Here is a 19,849-nt window from a genome sequence, read left to right as displayed (position 1 = left end):
CACTGAAAAATGCTCAGGAGGCACTGGCAGGTCTCCTGGCCACATTTCTAAGCCCAGGGTACTCTGTACTGCCATCTAGTGGCAGATCTTAGACACAGCAAGCTGGCTGCTGAAGTCCTGTTTGAACTTGGCTGTGGCCAGAGCTGTGGTTTGGCTTGCATCCTTATAGAGCTTTGTTGCCAGCCATGTAATTTTTTTCCCTTTTTACTCCTTATGCCCCTCTTTAATGTTTGTTTGTTGGCACTTCATTTCATGTGCCTCCAGAGGCTGTGTTTTGAGTTTTGATATATTTGGTCTTTCCAAAAGAAGGCATTAATGCGAACAGATGCCTTTGACAACAGGTAAATGACAGGCTTGCTGATCCTAGAAAGTGGAAAACATGGGGAGACAGAGACTGAGAATGAAAAATGTGATGAGGTTTGTTATCCTTAGGCATGGGCGAGGTTGGGTTTTTAAAAATCTTCTGACATTTTCCTCCACTGCATGTTTACCACCTTTTCTGTGGCGTAGATTTGGGAAGAGTCAGATTCAAGCTGAAATCTTGGGGAAGATTTACTTGGAGATACGAGCCTAGCCATCAGCGATGTGATAGGCACAGATAACTATCCATGTCCAAAATAGTGCATCTTTCTTTGTTATCAGAAACAAGCTGGTGTTTGTGGACCTTGTCATGGTTGGTGATGACACAGCACCTCGGAGATATTCAGCTCTTGTCAGTGTGCTCGCTTCATGTTTGTGGAACCACCTGCAAGGCACCAGTCTCCCCTGGGGCCTTGAAACTGTGATGTTCTCTAGTTCTTGTTAGTATCCCGAATGCCTGGGAAATAGCTGGTGGAGCATTTAAGTGCATGCCTTCAAACAGGTAATGCATCATATTTGGATCTTCTCAGAGTCATTTTAACGGCTAACCTTTCCAGATAAAACCAAAGATACAAATGCTCACCACACTTTCATGAGCATGAGTGCTAATATAGCGCTTCTCTCCAATCCCCTGGGAGTTGCAGAGCCTCTCAAGGCACTCCCAGGGTCTAATTCTAAAATGAATCCAGACTGTCATCTCCTCCCTTTCTGAATGAGCAGAACCCCTGGGAGTCTGAGAACTCCACATTCTCCAGCTCACCCATCACCTCTCCCCTAGAGTGAGGTACATGGAGCCTGGGGATGGGTTGGCCCCGCCATCCCAACAGCTCTATTTCTACATGGTCTTGTTGTCTCAGTACCCTGATGGCTTCGCAAGGCCCCTGACTCATGGGAATAATAAGCCCACCCCAACCAATGTTCCATACGATATTACAGAAAAACCTGAATGAACTTTTGGGCCAAACCGATACTCCAGATCTGCCTCTTGTGGGGCCTGGGCAAGTTGGCTAACTCTGGTTCCTTAGCTGTAAAATGGGGATGATGTGGATTTTTTTTTTGTGAAATAATGCATATGCAGCTCTTAGCACAGAGCCTGATACATAGAAAGTGTTTGGTAAGCATGAATCAGTAACAGAAAACATTTCTTGAATGAGAAAAGGAACTGAATGAGCCGTGATCTTGAGTAAGAACAGAGGACACTTGGTGCACATGCGATGGGGTGGCCAATGGAGAGGGAGTCTTGAAGGGACGGCTTTGTGTGTGTACCCCTTCTTACCAGAGCAGCTGGCTTGAAGACCAGTGTTTTTGTCCCTTGGCGAAATCAGGGAAAGCAAAGTGAGTGGTCTTAATTAACCTGTGCTTGAATTTACTCTGTAGCTGCCAGACTCAGTTAAGGGGATGGAGGAATCAGCCTTTCACCAGTGATTCTCTGAAGTTTTTCTTTGTTTCTTGGAGGGCCTGGGAATCTGGGCTTGTGCTCCGCATCCACGCAACCAGACAACAAGGAAATGACCAGATCTGGCAGCTCTGTACCTACATGACCCTTGGCAGAAAATAAAAAAAAACCTCCCAAGTGTTATCAGAAGTGGGGGAAAACTCCCTAAACCTACAGCTAAGGTTTAGGTTTGTTCTGTGTGTGTGTGTGTATATACACAAAAAAATTCCAGATGTGAATCTACAAACCATCTGGTTGAAATAACTTTTGTGCTGAACTGTAATTACAAGCTATTTATTGTGGATCTTGGATCTATGGTTTTTGACTGCCTGCTGGGTTTCTAATTTAGCAGAGTTCTGACATGTAAGAGTATGTGTCTTCCTGTTCATTAGATCCCAAATTTTGACTTCACATCCACCCTGACTACCCTTAGAATTTTTAATTGCTTGTGTCTAAGGAGTTTTCCTTTCAGAGAGGAGATGCTCTTGGGGTGACTTTTCCTTAAGGCTGCAGCCAGGTTTGCTGAATGCATAAAGCCAATTTAACAGATGCTCTGAGGTAATGCCCTGGGTGGGGACATCTGGTATCAAAACTATGGTTTTGTGGAACTGCTGTTTGCGAAACTAAGTCAGTGTTCATCATGGCCAGCAGCGTATATACCTGATCAATGTTCTCGATTACTTTGATGGTGGTTAAAGGTCCTTATAATTAAAAAAAAAAATACTTCTTTAATTTGAAAGGTTACCATAACTATGTATTGCATTTGTAATTTAAGAAGAAAGTATGAACAGAAATTGCAGGGCTGAGACTGACAGTGAGTCATGCTGCCACCTGTATTATGAAACAGAGAGGGTGAGGGAAGGAGCTTTGCCCTGCTCGGAGCCAGGATATCTGGGTTCAGGTTGGAGTCAGCCGGTCACTCTGGGACTGTGGACAGCTCCTGAGCCCACCCAGTTCTTGCAGCAGGAAGAGTACTCTTCTCGTGGCAGTGGTTCTCAGCCTGGGCTGCACGCTGGAATTATCTGGGGAGCCTGGTCCTGAGAGAAATCAGATCTGAGCTTCAGGGGCTGGGAGACAGTGCCAGGCTTCCTGAAGAACTGTGCACGGATTCTGTTTAGCAGCCCAGGCTGAGAATCACTGCCTCATAGTGTTTTAAGGAGTTGGTGAGATTCTCTATGAGAATTCTTATCACATAACAGACGCCAAAAATGGGGAAAGAAATGGAGACTGGATTACTTAGCTCAACCACACCTTCTGATCAGACACCAATAACCAATAAACAAGAAAACTAGAAGTCTGCCTACCAGCCTTGCAGGAATGGGTACAATGCCTGAAGACTGATGCTCACTCTTTCAGTGGCCAGGCAGATCCTGGGATGACCCCATCCGAGTGTTTGCAATTGGCCTTGGAAATGATGGTCATTTTCTGTGTGTGGCATCCAGTGGGAATGTTTGAGCAACATTGGTTGGGGTGGACTTATTATTCCCGTGAGTCAGGGGCCTTGCAAAGCCATCAGGGTACTGAGACAAGACCGGGTAGAAATAGAGCTGTTGGGATGGCAGGGGCCAACCCATCCCCAGGCTCCATGTACCTCACTCTAGGAGAGAGGTGATGGGAGAGCTGGAGAGTGTGGAGTTCTCAGACTCTCAGGGGGTCTGCTCATTCAGAAAGGGAGGAGATGACAGTCTGGATTCATTTTAGAATTAGACCCTGGAAGTGCCTTGAGAGGCTCTGCAACTCCCAGGGGATTGGAGAGAAGCACTATATTAGCACTCATGCTAATGAAAGTGTGGTGAGCATTTGTATCTTTGGTTTTATCTGGAAAGGTTAGCCGTTAAAATGACTTTGAGAAGATCCGAATATGATGCATTACCTGTTTGTAGAACAAGATACGTGTGAACCAAAAATAGTATGTTACAACACTTCAGCAAGATTGAGACTGTAGCAGCAGCAATTGAGACTGTTCTATCTTAGCACTGATTTACAGCTGGAATTTCGTGTATAGGCTGAACTTGGATTCCCAGCCGCCAACATACCATCCCCTCCCACCCCCTCTTTCTCTCTCTCACACACACACACTCAGACAGTTACAGACACTCCTTACATCTCTCCTTGGTGCTAGAATAGAACTGGAGATCTTCTTTAGTCTCTTGACTTTGAAGACTACTGGTTACACTTGTAAATCTTCCCAAGGTCTTTGTCAGGGCTGAGTCTCCTGCACATGTTCCAGAAGTGTTCACCTCAAGGTAAGAGAGCTGGTCAGTTGCTCTTCGCTAGTCTGTCCCCAAATCAGGTGATGAATGTGGTCGTTCCAGCCTTAACTCAGGGTAGGAGGTGGGCCTTGTGTACGTTTGTGAGCTCAATTTTGAAATCCACCTCTATGATTGCAAAATTATATGATCTTCAAAAAATCAGAGCTACTCGGAACGGCAATTTTCCTGTGCATAAATGAGAGAGTGATAATATTTATCTCCCAGGAATTTAATAAGAATGATTATTCACCTAGCATTTAGTAGACACTTTTCCAGTCCCAGTCTTGTTGAAGTGTTGTGACATAGTATTTTTGATTCATGTGCATCTTGTTCTGCAAACAGGTAATGCATCATATTTGGATCTTCTCAAAGTCATTTTAACAGCTAACCTTTCTGGATAAAACTGAAGATGCAAATACTCACCACACTTTCATTAGCATAAGTGCTAATATAGTACAGCTGTCCCACAGCTATAAAACACTGACGCCTGTGTCTCTGCTTGGCATGGGGAATATTATTTTTTCTCTTACTGAGCCGATTCAATACTCAACTTTGTCATTATTTAAGTTGGAACTTTAGATTGCTGCATGTTAATGCACTCTACTATTAAGGATAGTTGGACGGCCGTGTGCAAATATTTTTGTTCTCACAATGCAGTCCTGGCCCAGGTAGCCCAATGGGCAAAATATGATTTACACAAATATTATCATTTCTATAGTGTGTACCAGAAAGAAATGGTAGAGCAAAAGAAAGCTTCTCTCTCTCGGAGTTTGGTTATTTATGTTAAACTGGCTGGTCAAGAAGGGACTTTCCATCCTGTTCATCTGCCTCTAATCTCAATCTGTTCCTGGATGGGTATACCCGCTCCCGAAAGAGCAAAATCTCGTTGGCTATCCCAGAGTTGTCTCGTGAAGATGAAGGCAAGATAGGAAGATGGAAGCTGGGAAAGGCTCAACTGTGTGCTAGGATTCTGGGGATTCTGTTTGAAGCTGATTTCAAATGTGTCTTGTCTTTTTTTTTTTTTTTGCCTAGAACAAGGAAGTGACCTGTAAGAGAGAGAAGTGCCCAGTGTTGTCCAGAGACTGTGCCTTGGCCATCAAGCAGAGGGGAGCCTGTTGCGAGCGGTGCAAAGGTGATTTATGTCTTGGCTGCCTTTTTTTGGCTGTTCCTGCAGGCGTTCTTATTTCTCTTCCTCTCACCTTTCTATTCATTGAGCTTTTAGCTGGGATGCAAGGGGGTGTCAGGAGGGATGCGAGTGAGTGTTGAAGGGCTGGTGGTAAGGAGGAATCTCCTAGTAGGGGATGAAAGCATAGAGAGCATCTGCGTCGTTGGCCTATTTTCTGAGGCAAGTTGTTAAACTGTCCTAGAAGAGATGTGAACACGATGCCCCTGCATGTTGGTACACACACACAAGCCTGTTTTGTCAAGAAGTTTCAGCGCTCAGTTTTTCCAGGCTCTGGCTTGCCCTGCCCACCTGTGCCAGAGGAGTCTTTAAGACCAGTTTATATCATTTTGGTCCCTATTAAAGTTTTTTCTTCTGAATTAAACTGAAGTTCTTCCCTTTGTCTTTGAAACATCCTTAAAATATTCTTATTCCGCCACCCGCCACCCTCCGCCCCGTCTCCTGTGACTCTCCAGCATGCCCATCTCTCCAGAACCTGTTCTAGCCTTGCTTCTGCCTTCACTCAGGTCTTTCCTCCCAACCTGCCCAGATGCTGCCTGTGCTCAGGGTCCCCCAGCCCTCATCCATCACATCATAGCTAAGTTTCCATGGCATCAGAAGGCCACACAGACATTTCAGTGATGTGATTTTTCTCCTTCATTGTCTCGTTTGTGTTCAGTTGATTGTCAGCTCCTCAGGACAGGAGCCAGGTCCTGCTCTGATGATGCCTAGTGTATGTAGTATGGTCCTGCAGATGTCAAAATGACCACAGTGCTTCAGGATGTGGCCCTGGAATCATACTGCCAAGTCCAGATCCAACAGTCCTGGGTTGCAAAGAGATTTCTCACCCCAAAGATGCATCCTGGGTTGCAGAGTGTTCCCCAAAAGTTCACATCCACTAGGAACCCCAGAATGTGACCTTAATTGGAAACAGGATCTTTGGAGATATAATTAGTCAAGGTCATGCCAGATTAGGGGTGGCTCCAAATATATTATGCCTGGTGTCTTTATATGAAGAGAAGACAGAGACACACAGAGGAGGTGGCCGTGTAATGAGAGAAACAGGTGTGAATGCCTAGGCTGTGTTGCTGAGGTTCACCTTATTCACTTGCTCTGGGAAGAGAAGCTTAGCCTCTTTTTGAAAAGCTCCTGGGGGATTTAATACACAGCCTTGGTGGGGACCTCTGAAAGAGATCTTGATCTGGTGATTTCAACCCTCACAGAAGAGAATGCAATTTTGGAGCAGCAAGAGAGGGGCCCCTTCTGTAGAGCTCTCAAAAGCAGTTCTTTAGAAACCAGGTAAACTAAAGCACCATTTCTAGTGACAACCCCCAAGTCTCTATACTCAATTACGAGTTTGAACTTTTCAACACACACTATTATATGAAGTCCACATGTCAAGAATTAATGCCCAATTGTTTGTGAGTGACTATAATTATAAGAGTAAACTATAATGTTTAAGGCTACAAATAAATACATGAGGCAGAGGTTGGAGTTGTGTTGCCACAAGTCAAAGAATGTCTCTGGCTACCAAGAGGTGGGAAAACCCCAGGGGGGTTCCTCCCCAGAATCTTCAGATGGAGCATGGTCCTGCCAACACCTTCATTTGGAACTTCTAGTCTCTGAAACTGTGAGAGAATACATTTCTGTTGTCTTAAGCTCCCAAGCTTGTGATAATTTGTCACAGCAGCCTGAGAAACTAATACCTCAAGGTTTCCACTTGAGCAAGTAGAGACACGGAGCCTCTCTCTACTGCATCCCCTCACCTGTTAAACGAAGATAGCAATTGTGTTGGAGAGGTAGCTAATGGTAAGAAGCAAAGTGTTTAGCACAGTGTCTGGCATGTAAGCATTTCTCAGTATAAATATAGTGGGTACTCTATAAATACCTGATGGCCTTGACTATAACAATGCGTTTTCTGAAGCCTTTTGGAGTAGGAGTAATCAGTCATTTCCTTCTCACCTCTTTCCTGCGGAGTTGGGAGTCAGATGTTTTACTCACATGACATCGGAGAGCTATGGATGCAAGACTTGAAATAGTAATTTCTTAGGAATCTCCCAAGCTGATGGTCAGATAAAGTAGTTACAGTGAAGAATACATTGCTGAATTAATGTGTGTCTGACTTACTGTTGATTCACCTTGAAGAACCTCTTCCATTTCATTCTCCATCTTTTAACTGGTGATTTGCCAGCTTCATCTTGCAAGGCAGCCTCGGCAGCGAGAGATGGATCGGATGCTACAGGGTGGAAGCAGAATGTGTGAAGGGCCCATGCCCAAGGCTTTCAGTTTGTCCCTTGTTATCATGGGACAGGGGCCACCTTGGGTTGCTCTAGTGTGTGATCTCCTTTCTTTCTTGTCCTGCTGTTTCCTTTATCATCATTCTTCCTTCCCATCATCCTGATCTTCCGAGGGATAGGGATACTTTTCCTGAGTATTCATTTTTCTCTTAAGATAAGGCTCTTCAAATGGAACTGGACCCAAGAATAGACCATTGAATTCAGTGTCCTGAGTTCTCCATTTTTAAAAATTAATTAATTTGGTTGGTTGTGCCGGGTCTTAGTTGTGGCATGAAGAATCTTTTTTCAGTTGCAGCATGTGGGGTCTAGGTCTCTGACCAGGGATTAAACCCAGGGCACAGAGTCTTAGCCACAGGGAAGTCCCTTGAATTCTCATTCTGACAGTAAAGTCAAGGCTTTCTGGAGAGGTCAAAATCCTCAGCCTGCCTAAAGATGGAACTTCCTGATAGAAGCTCCTGAGTAAATCTGACCTGTCAGACTCTAGAGGGGGATCTTAAAGATGCCTCCTTAATTTTCTCAATTTCTACTCCATAATACAATGTTTGTCTCCTGGGTTTGAAGAAACACAGTTGTATTTGCTCTTAGCTACTGGTTTATTTATATTTTTTGGATTAGAATAGTTACATATGCTCACAGAAGAAGCTTTTAAAAATAGGCTAAACTGTGGAAAAACAGAAAATAAATTACTCATAATCTTACCACCCAAAAGTAATAGATAAATGTTGATATTTAATATATTTTTCCTGTATTGTTTCCCATGTAAAGGTGTTTACCTAGTTGACATCTTAGGCATCCCTGGTGGCTCAGTGGGTAAAGAATCCACCTTCAGTGGATTCTTCAATTAGACATAGGAAATGCAGGCTCAATCCTTAGGTCAGGGAAGATCCCTTGGAGGAGGGCATGGCAACTCACTCCAGTATTCTTGTCTGGAGAATCCCGCAGACAGAGGAGCCTGATGGGCTATAGTCCATGGGGTCACAGAGAGTTGGAAACAATGGAAGAGACTAAGCACACACACAGTAGGCATCTCACCATCAAATTGTATTATTTCTGTTTTATTTTCTTCTTCCACTTAACATCAGGGGAGGAAGGAATAAAGTATTTTCTATAAAACTGAATCTTCTAAGAAATAACAATTGTTATCAATTTATTGTCTTTCCCAGACCTTTTCCAGTTTATTACATGTACAAACATTTACATATATATGTAATCTTGTACGTGTGGTTTTATTTTATATGTCATTGTTCAGTCACTCAGTCGTGTCCAACCCTTTGTGACCCCATGGACTGCAGTACGCCAGGCTTCCCTGTCCTTCATCATCTCCTGGAATCTGCTCAAACTCAGGTCCATTGAGTCAGTGATGCCATCCAATCATCCCACCTTCTGTTGTCCCCTTCTGCCTTCAGTCTTTCCCAGCATCAAAGCTTTTCCAGTGAGTCAGTTCTTTCAGATCAGATGGCCAAGGTATTGGAGATTCAGATTCAGCATCAGTCCTTCCAATGAATATTCAGGATTGTTTTCCTTTAGGATTGACTGGTTTGATTTCTTTGCTGTCCAAGGGACTCTCAAGAGTCTTCTCCAATACCACAGTTTAAAAGCATCAATTCTTCGGTGTTCAGCTTTCTTTGTGGTCTGACTCTCACATCCATACATGACTACTGGAAAAACCATAGCTTTGACTATACAGACGTTTGATGGCAAAGTAGTACCTCTGCTTTTTAATATGCTGTCTAGGTTTGTTATAGCTTTTCTTCTAAGGAACAAGAGTCTTTTAATTTCATGGTTGCAGTCAACATCCACAGTGATTTTGGAGCCACAGTGATTTTGAAGAAACTAAACTGCTTCCATTGTTTCCCCATCTATTTGCCATGAAGTGATGGGACCGGATGCCATGATATTCGTTTTTTGAATGTTGAGTTTTAAGCCAGGTTTTTACTCTCTTCTTTCACCTTCCTCAAGAAGCTCTTTAGTTCCTCTTCGCTTTCTGCCATAAGGATGGTGTCATCTGCATACCTGAGGTTATTGATATTTCTCCCAGCAATCTTGATTCCAGTTTGCACTTCATCCAGCCCTGGATTTCACATTATGCACTTTGCATATAAGTTAAATATGCAGGGTGACAATATACAGCCTTGATGTACTCCTTTCCCAACCAGTCCATTGTTTATATACAATTTTAACTGTTGCTTCTTGACCTGCATACAGACTTCTCAGGAGGCAGGTAAGGTGGGTCTTGTATTCTCATCTCTTGAAGAATTTTCTACAGTTTGTTGCAATCCACACAAAGGCTTTAGCATAGTCAATGAAGCAGAGGTAAATGTTTCTCTGGAATTCTCTTGCCTTTTCTATGATCCAACAGATGTTGGCAATTTCATCTCTGGTTCTTCCTCTGCCTTTTCTAAATCCAGCTTGTACATCTGGAAGTTCTTGGTTCACATACTGTTGGAGCCTAGCTTGGAGGATTTTGAGCATAAATGAAATTAAATAGTACTTATTCTTTTGCTATTTGCTTTGTAAAAATATCTCTATAGCTTTTTTTGCTTTAAAATCTTGCTTATATAGCCACATTGCCCCACACTGCCCATGTAACCAGTTATTTATTTGTGACTGCTACATGCACACTCCTGTCCCAAGTTTTTCCTGTTCTGGATTTCTCCCATAGTATAATGGGAATTTTTCTCTCCCTTTCTGTGGTTTTGTGAGAAATGGTATCAAGCTCCTTTTAAAGAACGTAGCTGAGAGCCAGACATTACTTTTATGTTTTTTCAACAATATGTAGAAAGCACTGACAGCTGTCAATAAATCAAGACTTGAATGATGCTATTTTTGCAAAATCTTAACCCAGGCTGATGAACTGCAATGATAGGATCAACTGAATTTAGAATACAGGCTAGATGAAGAAAGGGGGGCTATTTTACATGCCTCTTATTTATTTTTTATTAAAATTAAAAAAATATTTATTTTAATTGGAGGCTAATTACTTTACAATATTACAGTGAGTTTTGCCATACATGAATCAGCCATGGGTGTACATGTGTTCCCCATTCTGAACCCCCGTCTCACCTGCCTCCCCATCCCATCCCTCAGGGTCATCCCAGTGCACTGCCCTGAGCACCCTGTCTTATGCATCAAACCTGGACTGGTGATCTATTTTACATATGATAATATACATGATTCAATGCTATTCTCTCAAATCATTCCACCGTTGCCTTCTCCCGCAGAGTCTAAAAGTCTGTTCTTTACATCTGTGTCTCTTTTGCTGTCTCCCATATAGGGTCATCATTACCATCTTTCTAAATTCCATATATATGCATTAATATACTATTCTAGTGTTTTTCTTTCTAAGTTACTTCACTCTGTATAATAGGCTCCAGTTTCATCCACCTCATTAGAACTGATTCAAATGCATTCTCTTTAATAGCTGAGTAATATTCCATTGTGTATGTGTACCATAGGTTTCTTATCCATTTGTCTGCCGATGGACATCTAGGTTGCCTCCATGTCCTGGCTATTGTAAACAGTGTTGTGATGAACATTGGGGTATATGTGTCTCTTTCAATTCTTGTTTCCTCAGTGTGTATGCCCAGCAGTGGGATTGCTGGGTCATATGGGAGTTCTATTTCCAGTTTTTTAAGGAATCTCCATACTGTTCTCCATAGTGGCTGAACTAGTTTGCATTCCCACCAATAGTGTAAGAGGGTTCCTTTTCTCCACACCCTCTCCAGCATTTATTGTTTGTAGACATTTTGATGGCAGCCATTCTGACTGGTGTGAGATGGTACCTCATTGTGGTTTTGATTTGCATTTCTCTGATAATGAATGATGTTGAGCACCTTTTCATGTGTTTGTTAGCCATCTGTATGTCTTCTTTGGAGAAATGTCTGTTTAGTTCTTTGGCCCATTTTTTGATTGGGTCTTTATTTTTCTGGAATTGAGCTGCAGGAGTTGCTTGTATATTTTTGAGATTAGTTGTTTGTCAGTTACTTCATTTGCTATTATTTTCTCCCATTCTGAAGGCTGTCTTTTCACCTTGCTTATAGTTTCCTTCATTGTGCAAAAGCTTTTAAGTTTAATTAGGTCCCATTTGTTTATTTTTTGTTTTATTTCCATTACTCTGGGAGGTGGGTCATAGAGGATCCTGCTGTGATTTATGGCAGAGAGTGTTTTGCCTACTTTCTCCTCTAGGAATTTTATAGCTTCTGGTCTTAAGTTTAGCTCTTTAATCCATTTTGAGTTTATTTTTGTGTATGGTGTTAGAAAGTGTTCTAGTTTCATTCTTTTATAAGTGGCTGACCAGTTTTCCCAGCACCACTTGTTAAAGAGATTGTCTTTTCTCCATTATATATTCTTTCCTCCTTTGTCATAGCTAAGGTGTCCATAGGTGCATGGATTTATCTCTGGGTTTTCTATTTTGTTCTGTGGGTCCATTTTTCTGTCTTTGTGCCAGTACCTTACTGTCTTGATGACTGTAGCTTTGTAGTATAGTCTGAAGTCAGACAGGTTGATTCCTCCAGTTCAATTCTTCTTTCTCAAGATTGTTTGGCTATTTGAGGTTTTTTGTATTTCCATACAAATTGTGAAATTATTTGTTCTAGTTCTTTGAAAAATACCATTGGTAGCTTGATAGAGATTACATTGAATTTACAGATTGCTTTGGGTAGTATACTCATTTTCACTATACTGATTCTTTGATCCATGAACATGGTATAGTTCTCCATCTATTTGTGTCATCTTTGATTTCTTTCATCAGTGTTTTATAGTTTTCTATATATAGGTCTTTTGTTTCTTTAGGTATATTTATTCCTAAGTATTTTATTCTTTTCATCACAGTGGTGAATGGAATTGTTTCCTTAATTTCTCTTTCTGTTTTCTCATTGTTAGTGATGCAAGGGATTTCTGTGTGTTAATTTTATATCCTGCAACTTTACTATATTCATTGATTAGCTCTAGTAATTTTCTGGTGAAGTCTTTAGCGTTTTCTATGTGGAAGATCATGTCATCTGCAAACAGTGAGTTTTACTTCTTCTTTTCCAAATTGGATTCCTTTTATGTCTTTTCCTTCTCTGATTGCTGTGGCTAAAACTTCCAAAACTGTGTTGAATAGTAGTGGTGAGAGTGGGCACCCTTGTCTTGTTTCTGACTTTAGGGGAAATGCTTTCAACTTTTCACCATTGAGGATAAAGTTTGCTGTGGATTTATCATATATGACATGCCTCTTCTTTCTAAGAATGATTTTTCATTGAGAAATATTATTATTTTTGTCATTCAAGTTGTCAAACATACTTCACATTTGAGGCCTTTGAAGAATCTACTTTTTATTTTTTATTTTTGATACTTCTAACAGGGGAAAGCATGGAGAGAAGGCATATTATCAGCACATTTTTTCTTGAACAGTCTGTTAAGAAATCTGGGTAAAAATTAATTGGGGAAATTTTAAATTCCCACATTAAATTATGCTTATGTTTATGTCTACTGTGTACTGATGTATATTTGGGAACATTTTTAATTAGTGTTCATAGTTTATCTATCATTATGGGGAGCCACATTTCATTCTTTTAAATAATTACAGAATAAACGAATAAAATAAAACTCAGCATTCAAAAATCTAAGATCATGGCATCCAGTCTCATCACTTCATGGCAAATAGATAGGGAAACAATGAAAGCAGTGACAGACTTTATTTTCTTGGGCTCCAGAATCATTGCAGATGGTCACTCCAGCCATGAAATTAAAAGACACTTGCTTCTTGGAAGAAAAGCTATGACTAACCTAGACAACATATTAAAAAGCAGAGGCATTACTTTGCTAACAAAGGTCCATCTAGTCAAAGCTATGGTTTTTCCAGTAGTCATGTATGGATGTGAGAGTTGGACCATAAAGAAGGCTGAGTGCCGAAGAATTGAAGCCTTTAAACTGTGGTGTTGGAAAAGACTCTTGAGAGTCCCTTGGGCTGCAAGGAGATCAAGCCAGTCAATCTTTTTTTTTTTTTTTTGATGGTTTAGTATGGTTTATTAAGCTGTGCCTAAAAATATGGAACGCTTCACGAATTTGCGTGTCATCCTTGTGCAGGGGCCATGCTAATCTTCTCTGTATCGTTCCAATTTTAGTATATGTGCTGCCGAAGTGAGCACAAGCCAGTCAATCTTAAAGGAAATCAATCCTGGGTGTTCATTGGAAGGACTGATGGTGAAGCTCCAATACTTTGGCCACCTGATGCCAAGAGTTGACTTATTAGAAAAGACCCTGATGCTTGAAAAGATTGAAGGCAGGAGGAGAAGGGGCTACAGAGGACAAAATGGTTGTATGACATCATTGTCTCAATGGACATGAGTTTGAGCAAGCTCTGGGAGTTGGTGAAGGACAGGGAAGCCTGGTGTGCTGTAGTCCATGGGGTCACAAAGAGTCAGCCATGACTAAGCAACTGAACAACAACAACTACAATATTTATTATGGGCTTCCCTGGTGGCTTGGTAAAGAATCTGCCTGCAATGCAGGAGACCTGGGTTCAGTCCCTGGGTCAGGAAGATCCCCTGAAGAAGCAAATGGCAACCCATTCCATATTCTTGTCTGGAAAATCCCATGGACAGAGGAGCCTGGTGGTTATAGTCCATGGGGTTGCAAAGAGTTGGACATGACTTAGCGTCTAAACCACCACCACCACAATTTATTATATTCATAAAGACCATACTCATTCCCTATAGGTTTTTAATGGTTTTTTTAAGTCTTGCTATTCTTTGTTTGAGGCTAGGCTCAGTTATGACCTTGTTCCTACAGAAAACAAAATCTTCTGTATGTCGTTCCCCTTTTGGTGTGATAAAAGGTGGAATCTCTTTGTATTTACCAGGAACTCTGAGAAAGTTGTGGCATTTGCCTTTCCACATAGTGTTGTTGAAGCCCTGTGGCTGGTGAGATGTTGATTGATTTTGAAAACTTTATCCTACCTGTTACCTTCATAGTAGTGGTCCCAAAGGCACCCACACTGCTGGACACTGGGTTACTTGGTTTATGCTCATCACTTAGTCCTCACAACAGCAAGGCCATTTCTATCTTTCTCATTTTATATATGAAGAAACTGAGGGCTCAGAAAACTGAATTCATTTACCAAGGTGTTAGTGACCCAGAGGTCAACCAGAGGGTGTCCATGCCCTCAAGGAGCTTGCTGTACCAGAGGGACAAAGAATTACCATCTGGTGGGTGAAGTTCTCTAGGGAGGGTATGCCAGAGAGTAGAGGACAAGTGCAGTGCACTGGGGAAGGCTTTCCAGAAGGGGTGACTCATTTTTGTGATCAAGGGGTTCATCACATCCAAAGAGGGCTGTTGTGGGGAAGCTCTCAGGTGAAGGTCATAATCCACACAAAGTCATGGAATATTTCTTCGGCGTTGCTTTCCACTCATATCACCTAGGGAACTTGTTAACATACCATTTTCTGGGCTTTTAAGTTTTTGTTTGTTAATTATTCGGAGGAAAGTAGAGGAGTCAGACAAGCACATGAAGAATCCTATCATGACTTCTGCTTATTTTCCTCAGAAAATAAGTTGATACTGAAATGGAAGCAGTAGAGTAAATCTGCTGAAGCTAGAAATATGAAAACTCATTATTTCCAAAAGGTTTTTAGGAAGGTTTTTGGTGTGTGTATGTGTGTGTATAGGGATTTGTGTTCTTGTTTGCTTCAGTCACATTGCTCATATATTCCATTCATTCATTCATTCAGTCAAGTATTTACGGATCCCGTGCCAGGTATTTATAGGATGACACTGCTTACCAAATTAGTCTTATACCTTTTATGAAGCCAGATTATTCTTTAAAACAGAAAAAGCAAGTAAATTATAATGAATTCTTCTTAAGCAAATGTTTCAGTGTACTTTTCAGATTATTTTATGCTAATAATTGTTATACATTTTTATCCAAATAGCTTAAAAACTGGGCAAAAGATTAATCTAATTTGAAAAAACTCAATATTGTTTGATTAAAAACAAATGAGATCATTGAGAGTCAAACAGACAGTTTTGGCTGCTTTTCTGTATTTACTTGGACTGCAAACCACTCTTTAATCTGGGGTTCTTTCATGAACAATAATGTATTTGTTATTTGAATATGTTTGTTATTAGTGTATCATAAGTGAATAAGGTGTATTTCAAACCTTTATAGGTTCAATTCCATTCTCTTTCTTCATATACAGCATAAAATATTAATGGTCCAGAATACTTTGATGAAAGATAGAAGAACATAGTTTTTCATTTGTTAAGTGGGGTTTATTTTCCACAGTCTTCTTTTGCCTTTGATTTCTCTGATTTCTTTGTGCTTCATCTTGTTTTTCTATGATTATGATCCCATGGGTTGTGTTTTTTAATAGTTTAATTTTTATATTTGATTTTAAAAGATCCTATGGTGTCTCAGAAAATGAAAGAGACATGATATAAATATTTGCACACTGATTTCCAAAATTGGACACCCATCCTAGGTTCTAGGCTTATTTACAGAGACCAAGTGCTGACCAAAGTAACAGAGTATGAATAATGGTAAAAGATTGAGTATTATTAATTACAGACTGCCTTTCACATAGTGCAGGTTCTCACAGAAGGGGTTACTTTGCCTGTTGCTTTGAGAATGACCTGGAAGATGACTATGCCTTTCAGAATATTGCTATGTGGCTGTTTTGGAGGGAGCCAGCTGATTACCATATACAGGAATGAACTTAAAAAAAAAAAACTTAAAAAAATAATAAATCCCTGTGTTGACAGAGTAAATTGTCCTCTTGTTTACATGTTTTAAGATGGAAAGGCTGAGTTAACCATGCTCGTGTCCATCTGGTTGTTTGCTTTTAACCAGACTGCTCTGGCAGTCCTAACTGTGTATTGCCTGCTGCCCAAACAAAAGAGCAGCTCTTTCCCCAGCCTCTGTTTTCCTTTCTTTTAGACATGACCAGATTCTCTGGTGGTTGTTATATATGATTGACCTGGATGCCGTTTGCCCCAGGTTTCATATTCCAAATAAGGTATAACCTGCCTTAAGGTTAATACTCCATCAGTCATATAAACTGTGTGGTGATTCAGACAATAATTTGAAATAGACAAACTCCAATCTTTAGGTTTTCATAGATAATGTTATAGTCTCTGAGGTGGGGGCTATTATTATTCTGACTTAACAGATGGGGAAACAGAGATACTTAAAGAGGTGAAGAGATTTTTTTTTTTAAGATGCACAGTTGCTCAGAAGTAGCGGGACTCAGATTCCAAACACTCCATTCTTCTTCCTGGTAACACATATGCTGCCTATTAGACGGGAAGGAAGGAAGGGTGACTGGAGAATTAGGAGCGCTCCAGAGATGAAGGAACCAGAGAGACGCTGGCATCAACTTTGCAGCAGTGTTGTCTCTGTCACACCCTTTCTGCTTCCCTGGACTTTTACACTCTGGGTGGACCAGCAATTTCAAAGGAATTACGTGGGCAGTGAAACTTTGTGGAGGTATTGGAAACAACATGTGGCTTTTCTTATGAACCGTTTTGGGGAACCCCTAGCTTACTTTCTTTTCTTCTTCAGTATCCATGACTGTATTGCAGTGTACTGAGACAATTTAGTTGATCTTTATTCTTTTGTGCGTATGCCTGGTTTCATAAAATATTTTAAATAGATAATCCATTCATAAAATTCAAAATACACAAAAGCATCCTACGGTAAAAGTAAGGCTTTGTCCTAGTCTCGACCCTAGCCACCTTGTACCCTTTCCTGGAGATAACCATTTCCCGGATTTGTGGGAATCCTTCCAGGGTCAGTCTCTGCATACAGAAAGCAGTCTCTGCTAGCTTAACTCTTAGCTTCTTTAATGCTGAGCCTCTGACATATAACTTTAAACATTTTAAGAAATTACATTGCTCTGAAAAACATTCCCATCACTGAGCTACTTGATTCCAGTACTGCTGTCATTTTTTACCATGATTTTTTTGAGCTTAGGAGAATTCCTAATGTGTTTCTTGAAATTGTTGGGTTATGAGATGCTTGCGTGTGTGTTATTACCTATAACTATTTTAACTTTTAACAGTATAACTAATTTCACCTACTTAGCCCCAAAAATTTGAGTGGAGGTTGTTAATGTGTTTTTAAGGACAAGAAAAAAAAAAAGAAAACTTGAGGGGTTTGTTTTCCTCCCTCCTTTTCTCTAACTGAAAAAATATGTATAAAATGTTATGTTTCATAGATTGGTTTCCCATAATATAAACCGGGCTATTTTTGCATTTAAATAAAACAAAAAAGAACCTATTTGTATGAAAGGATCTTGTTAACATTAAAATCATACTTTACAAAAACCTGTTCTTGTTAAAACTAATAAGAAGACTTAAAACAGAGATCTGCTTTCTCTGTCACATTTGTTTCTGTCCTTTCATTTACAGCCTCTGTGTTTTAGACTCCATGGGCTTTGGAAGGCAGTTTAAGTGAAAAGCTTGTGATTGCCTTTCAGTTAGAAAACTGCATTTCCAAGTCTTGCTGCTGACTTGGGGTGCATCAGTATTTACTTTTCTGAAGTGGGCAAATTGAAAATGTTTCTCATTGCTACGAAGTGTGGTCCTGATTTCCTGTAATATGCAAAGCGTTGCAATCAAATGTGGACCTGGCACCTATATAAAAAAACATGGGAATCCTCTTCAATGGTTACCAGCCTAACAGATCTTCCTTCAGCTACCAATGTCCAGTTGATATATTTTCTACTGACGCATAGTAAGTTATGACAAACTTAGTGGCCCGAAACAGCCGTCCTTTATTATCTCATCATTTCCATGTGTTAGGATTCTGGACATAGCTTAGGTGGGTCTCATAGAGCTGCAGTCAAGATCAGCTAGGGCCACAGTTTGATCTGAAGCTCAAGGTCATCTTCTAAGCTCATGTTACTAGAATTCAATTCCATGTGGTTATAGAATGGTTACTTCTTCAAGGTTAACAGAAAGTGTCTCTCTGACCTATAGACTCTTTAAATGCTCACTTAATAGGTCAGGTGCACTCAGGAAAAATTCCCTCTTTAAATGGCACCCCACTCCAGTACTCTTGCCTGGCAAATCCCATGGACAGAGGAGCCTGGTGGGCTGCAGTCCATGGGGTCACGAAGAGTCGGACATGACTAAGCGACTTCACTTTCACTTTTCACTTTCATGCATTGGAGAAGGAAATGGCAACCCACTCCAGTGTTCTTGCCTGGAGAATCCCAGGGACGGGGTAGCCTGGTGGGCTGCCATCTATGGGGTCGCACAGAGTCGGACATGACTGAAGTGACTTAGCAGCAGCAGCAGCAGCAATGACTCAAAGTGAAATTGATGAGGGATCTTAATTACACCTGCAAAATTGCTTCATCTTTGCATAACCTAATTATGGGAATGATATCCATCACATCCACAGGTCTTGTCCGCTCTTGGGATTATAAAAGGTGGATGTATAAGGGAGTGGAAGTCTTGAGAGTCACTTTAGACTCTACAGACCATACTCAGAGCAGCTCTGGTATGCATGGCAGTAGAAACATCTGTCATAAATGGTGCTTAGAGCTAGAATAAACCTTATGGGTCCTGCAAACAGCAAATGCTGGAAAGTGCTCACCCTTGGCTATTCCCTTTCATCCCTGTAAGGTCTGGCTCCTACTTGTCTTCTAGCCTCCTCTTGTTCTGGACTCCTGCGGCCTGACATTGTTTCTCTCACTGTTCTGTGCATGCTTCTTGTCATGGGGCTTTGTACACACTGTTCACTCTGTATGCCTGCTTTTCCACCCAACGTCATCTAGTTAACTTTTGTCCTTTCTTCAGCTCTCACTTTAGACATCACTTCCTGGCCTCAGTGCTACTTGCTGTGGAATTAACACTAGGCACTACTGTGATTTCGTGTTTTGTTTTTCTCTAACTCCCACTAAAGTAGAGGTTCTGTGAGGGGCCATAGTATTCTCAGTTGTGATCACTGTGAGTGGCACATGGTAGTTGAATGTATGTTGGAAAAAGGCAAGGAGGAGAAAGGAAAATTGGAACCAGATTCCAGTCTTCCTTGTTTAGTGCATGACTCATGAAATCAACTGTGTATTTAGTGTATTACTGTTGAGCCATATACATCTTAAATTCATTTTGGAATTCAGCAGGACTTTAAAAGAGTTGAGTGAGAATTTTAGGGAGAGAGTTAAAATGGATAATAGAAATGAAAAAATGGCAGCATGTCTCTAAACCGTTCCCAAACTCCTGATGCCTTACTGTTTCTTTGCTGAATTCCATAGAGATTTTAAAAAGTCCTTAAAATCACCATAACCTAAGTGTATTTTCATGTGGTGGTAGCTGTAGTATATTTCATACTTACAGACTTAGTGGTAACCTTAATATA

The 19,849-nt window shown here is 40.9% G+C and overlaps 1 protein-coding gene and 1 non-coding gene across 3 annotated transcripts in view; one reads left to right on the top strand and one right to left on the bottom strand.

The window, feature by feature from the left end:
- BMPER (BMP binding endothelial regulator) overlaps positions 1–19,849 on the top strand; it is a 257,047-nt gene that overhangs the window by 29,344 nt on the left and 207,854 nt on the right. For both annotated transcript variants that reach the window (XM_042248614.1, XM_004007905.5), the window contains exon 3: positions 5,080–5,179. In XM_042248614.1, the coding sequence (XP_042104548.1) occupies positions 5,080–5,179 (100 nt within the window). The remainder of the gene's footprint in view (positions 1–5,079; positions 5,180–19,849) is intronic.
- Positions 13,531–13,637, bottom strand: LOC114114666 (U6 spliceosomal RNA). The gene has a single exon (XR_003589283.1). It is a non-coding gene; the product is annotated as a U6 spliceosomal RNA (small nuclear RNA).

Source organism: Ovis aries, chromosome 4 (genome assembly GCF_016772045.2).
Source record: "Ovis aries strain OAR_USU_Benz2616 breed Rambouillet chromosome 4, ARS-UI_Ramb_v3.0, whole genome shotgun sequence".
Lineage (NCBI taxonomy): Eukaryota > Metazoa > Chordata > Mammalia > Artiodactyla > Bovidae > Ovis > Ovis aries.
The sequence above is the reverse complement of the archived record's forward strand: the minus strand, read 5'-3'. Positions and strand labels throughout refer to the sequence as shown.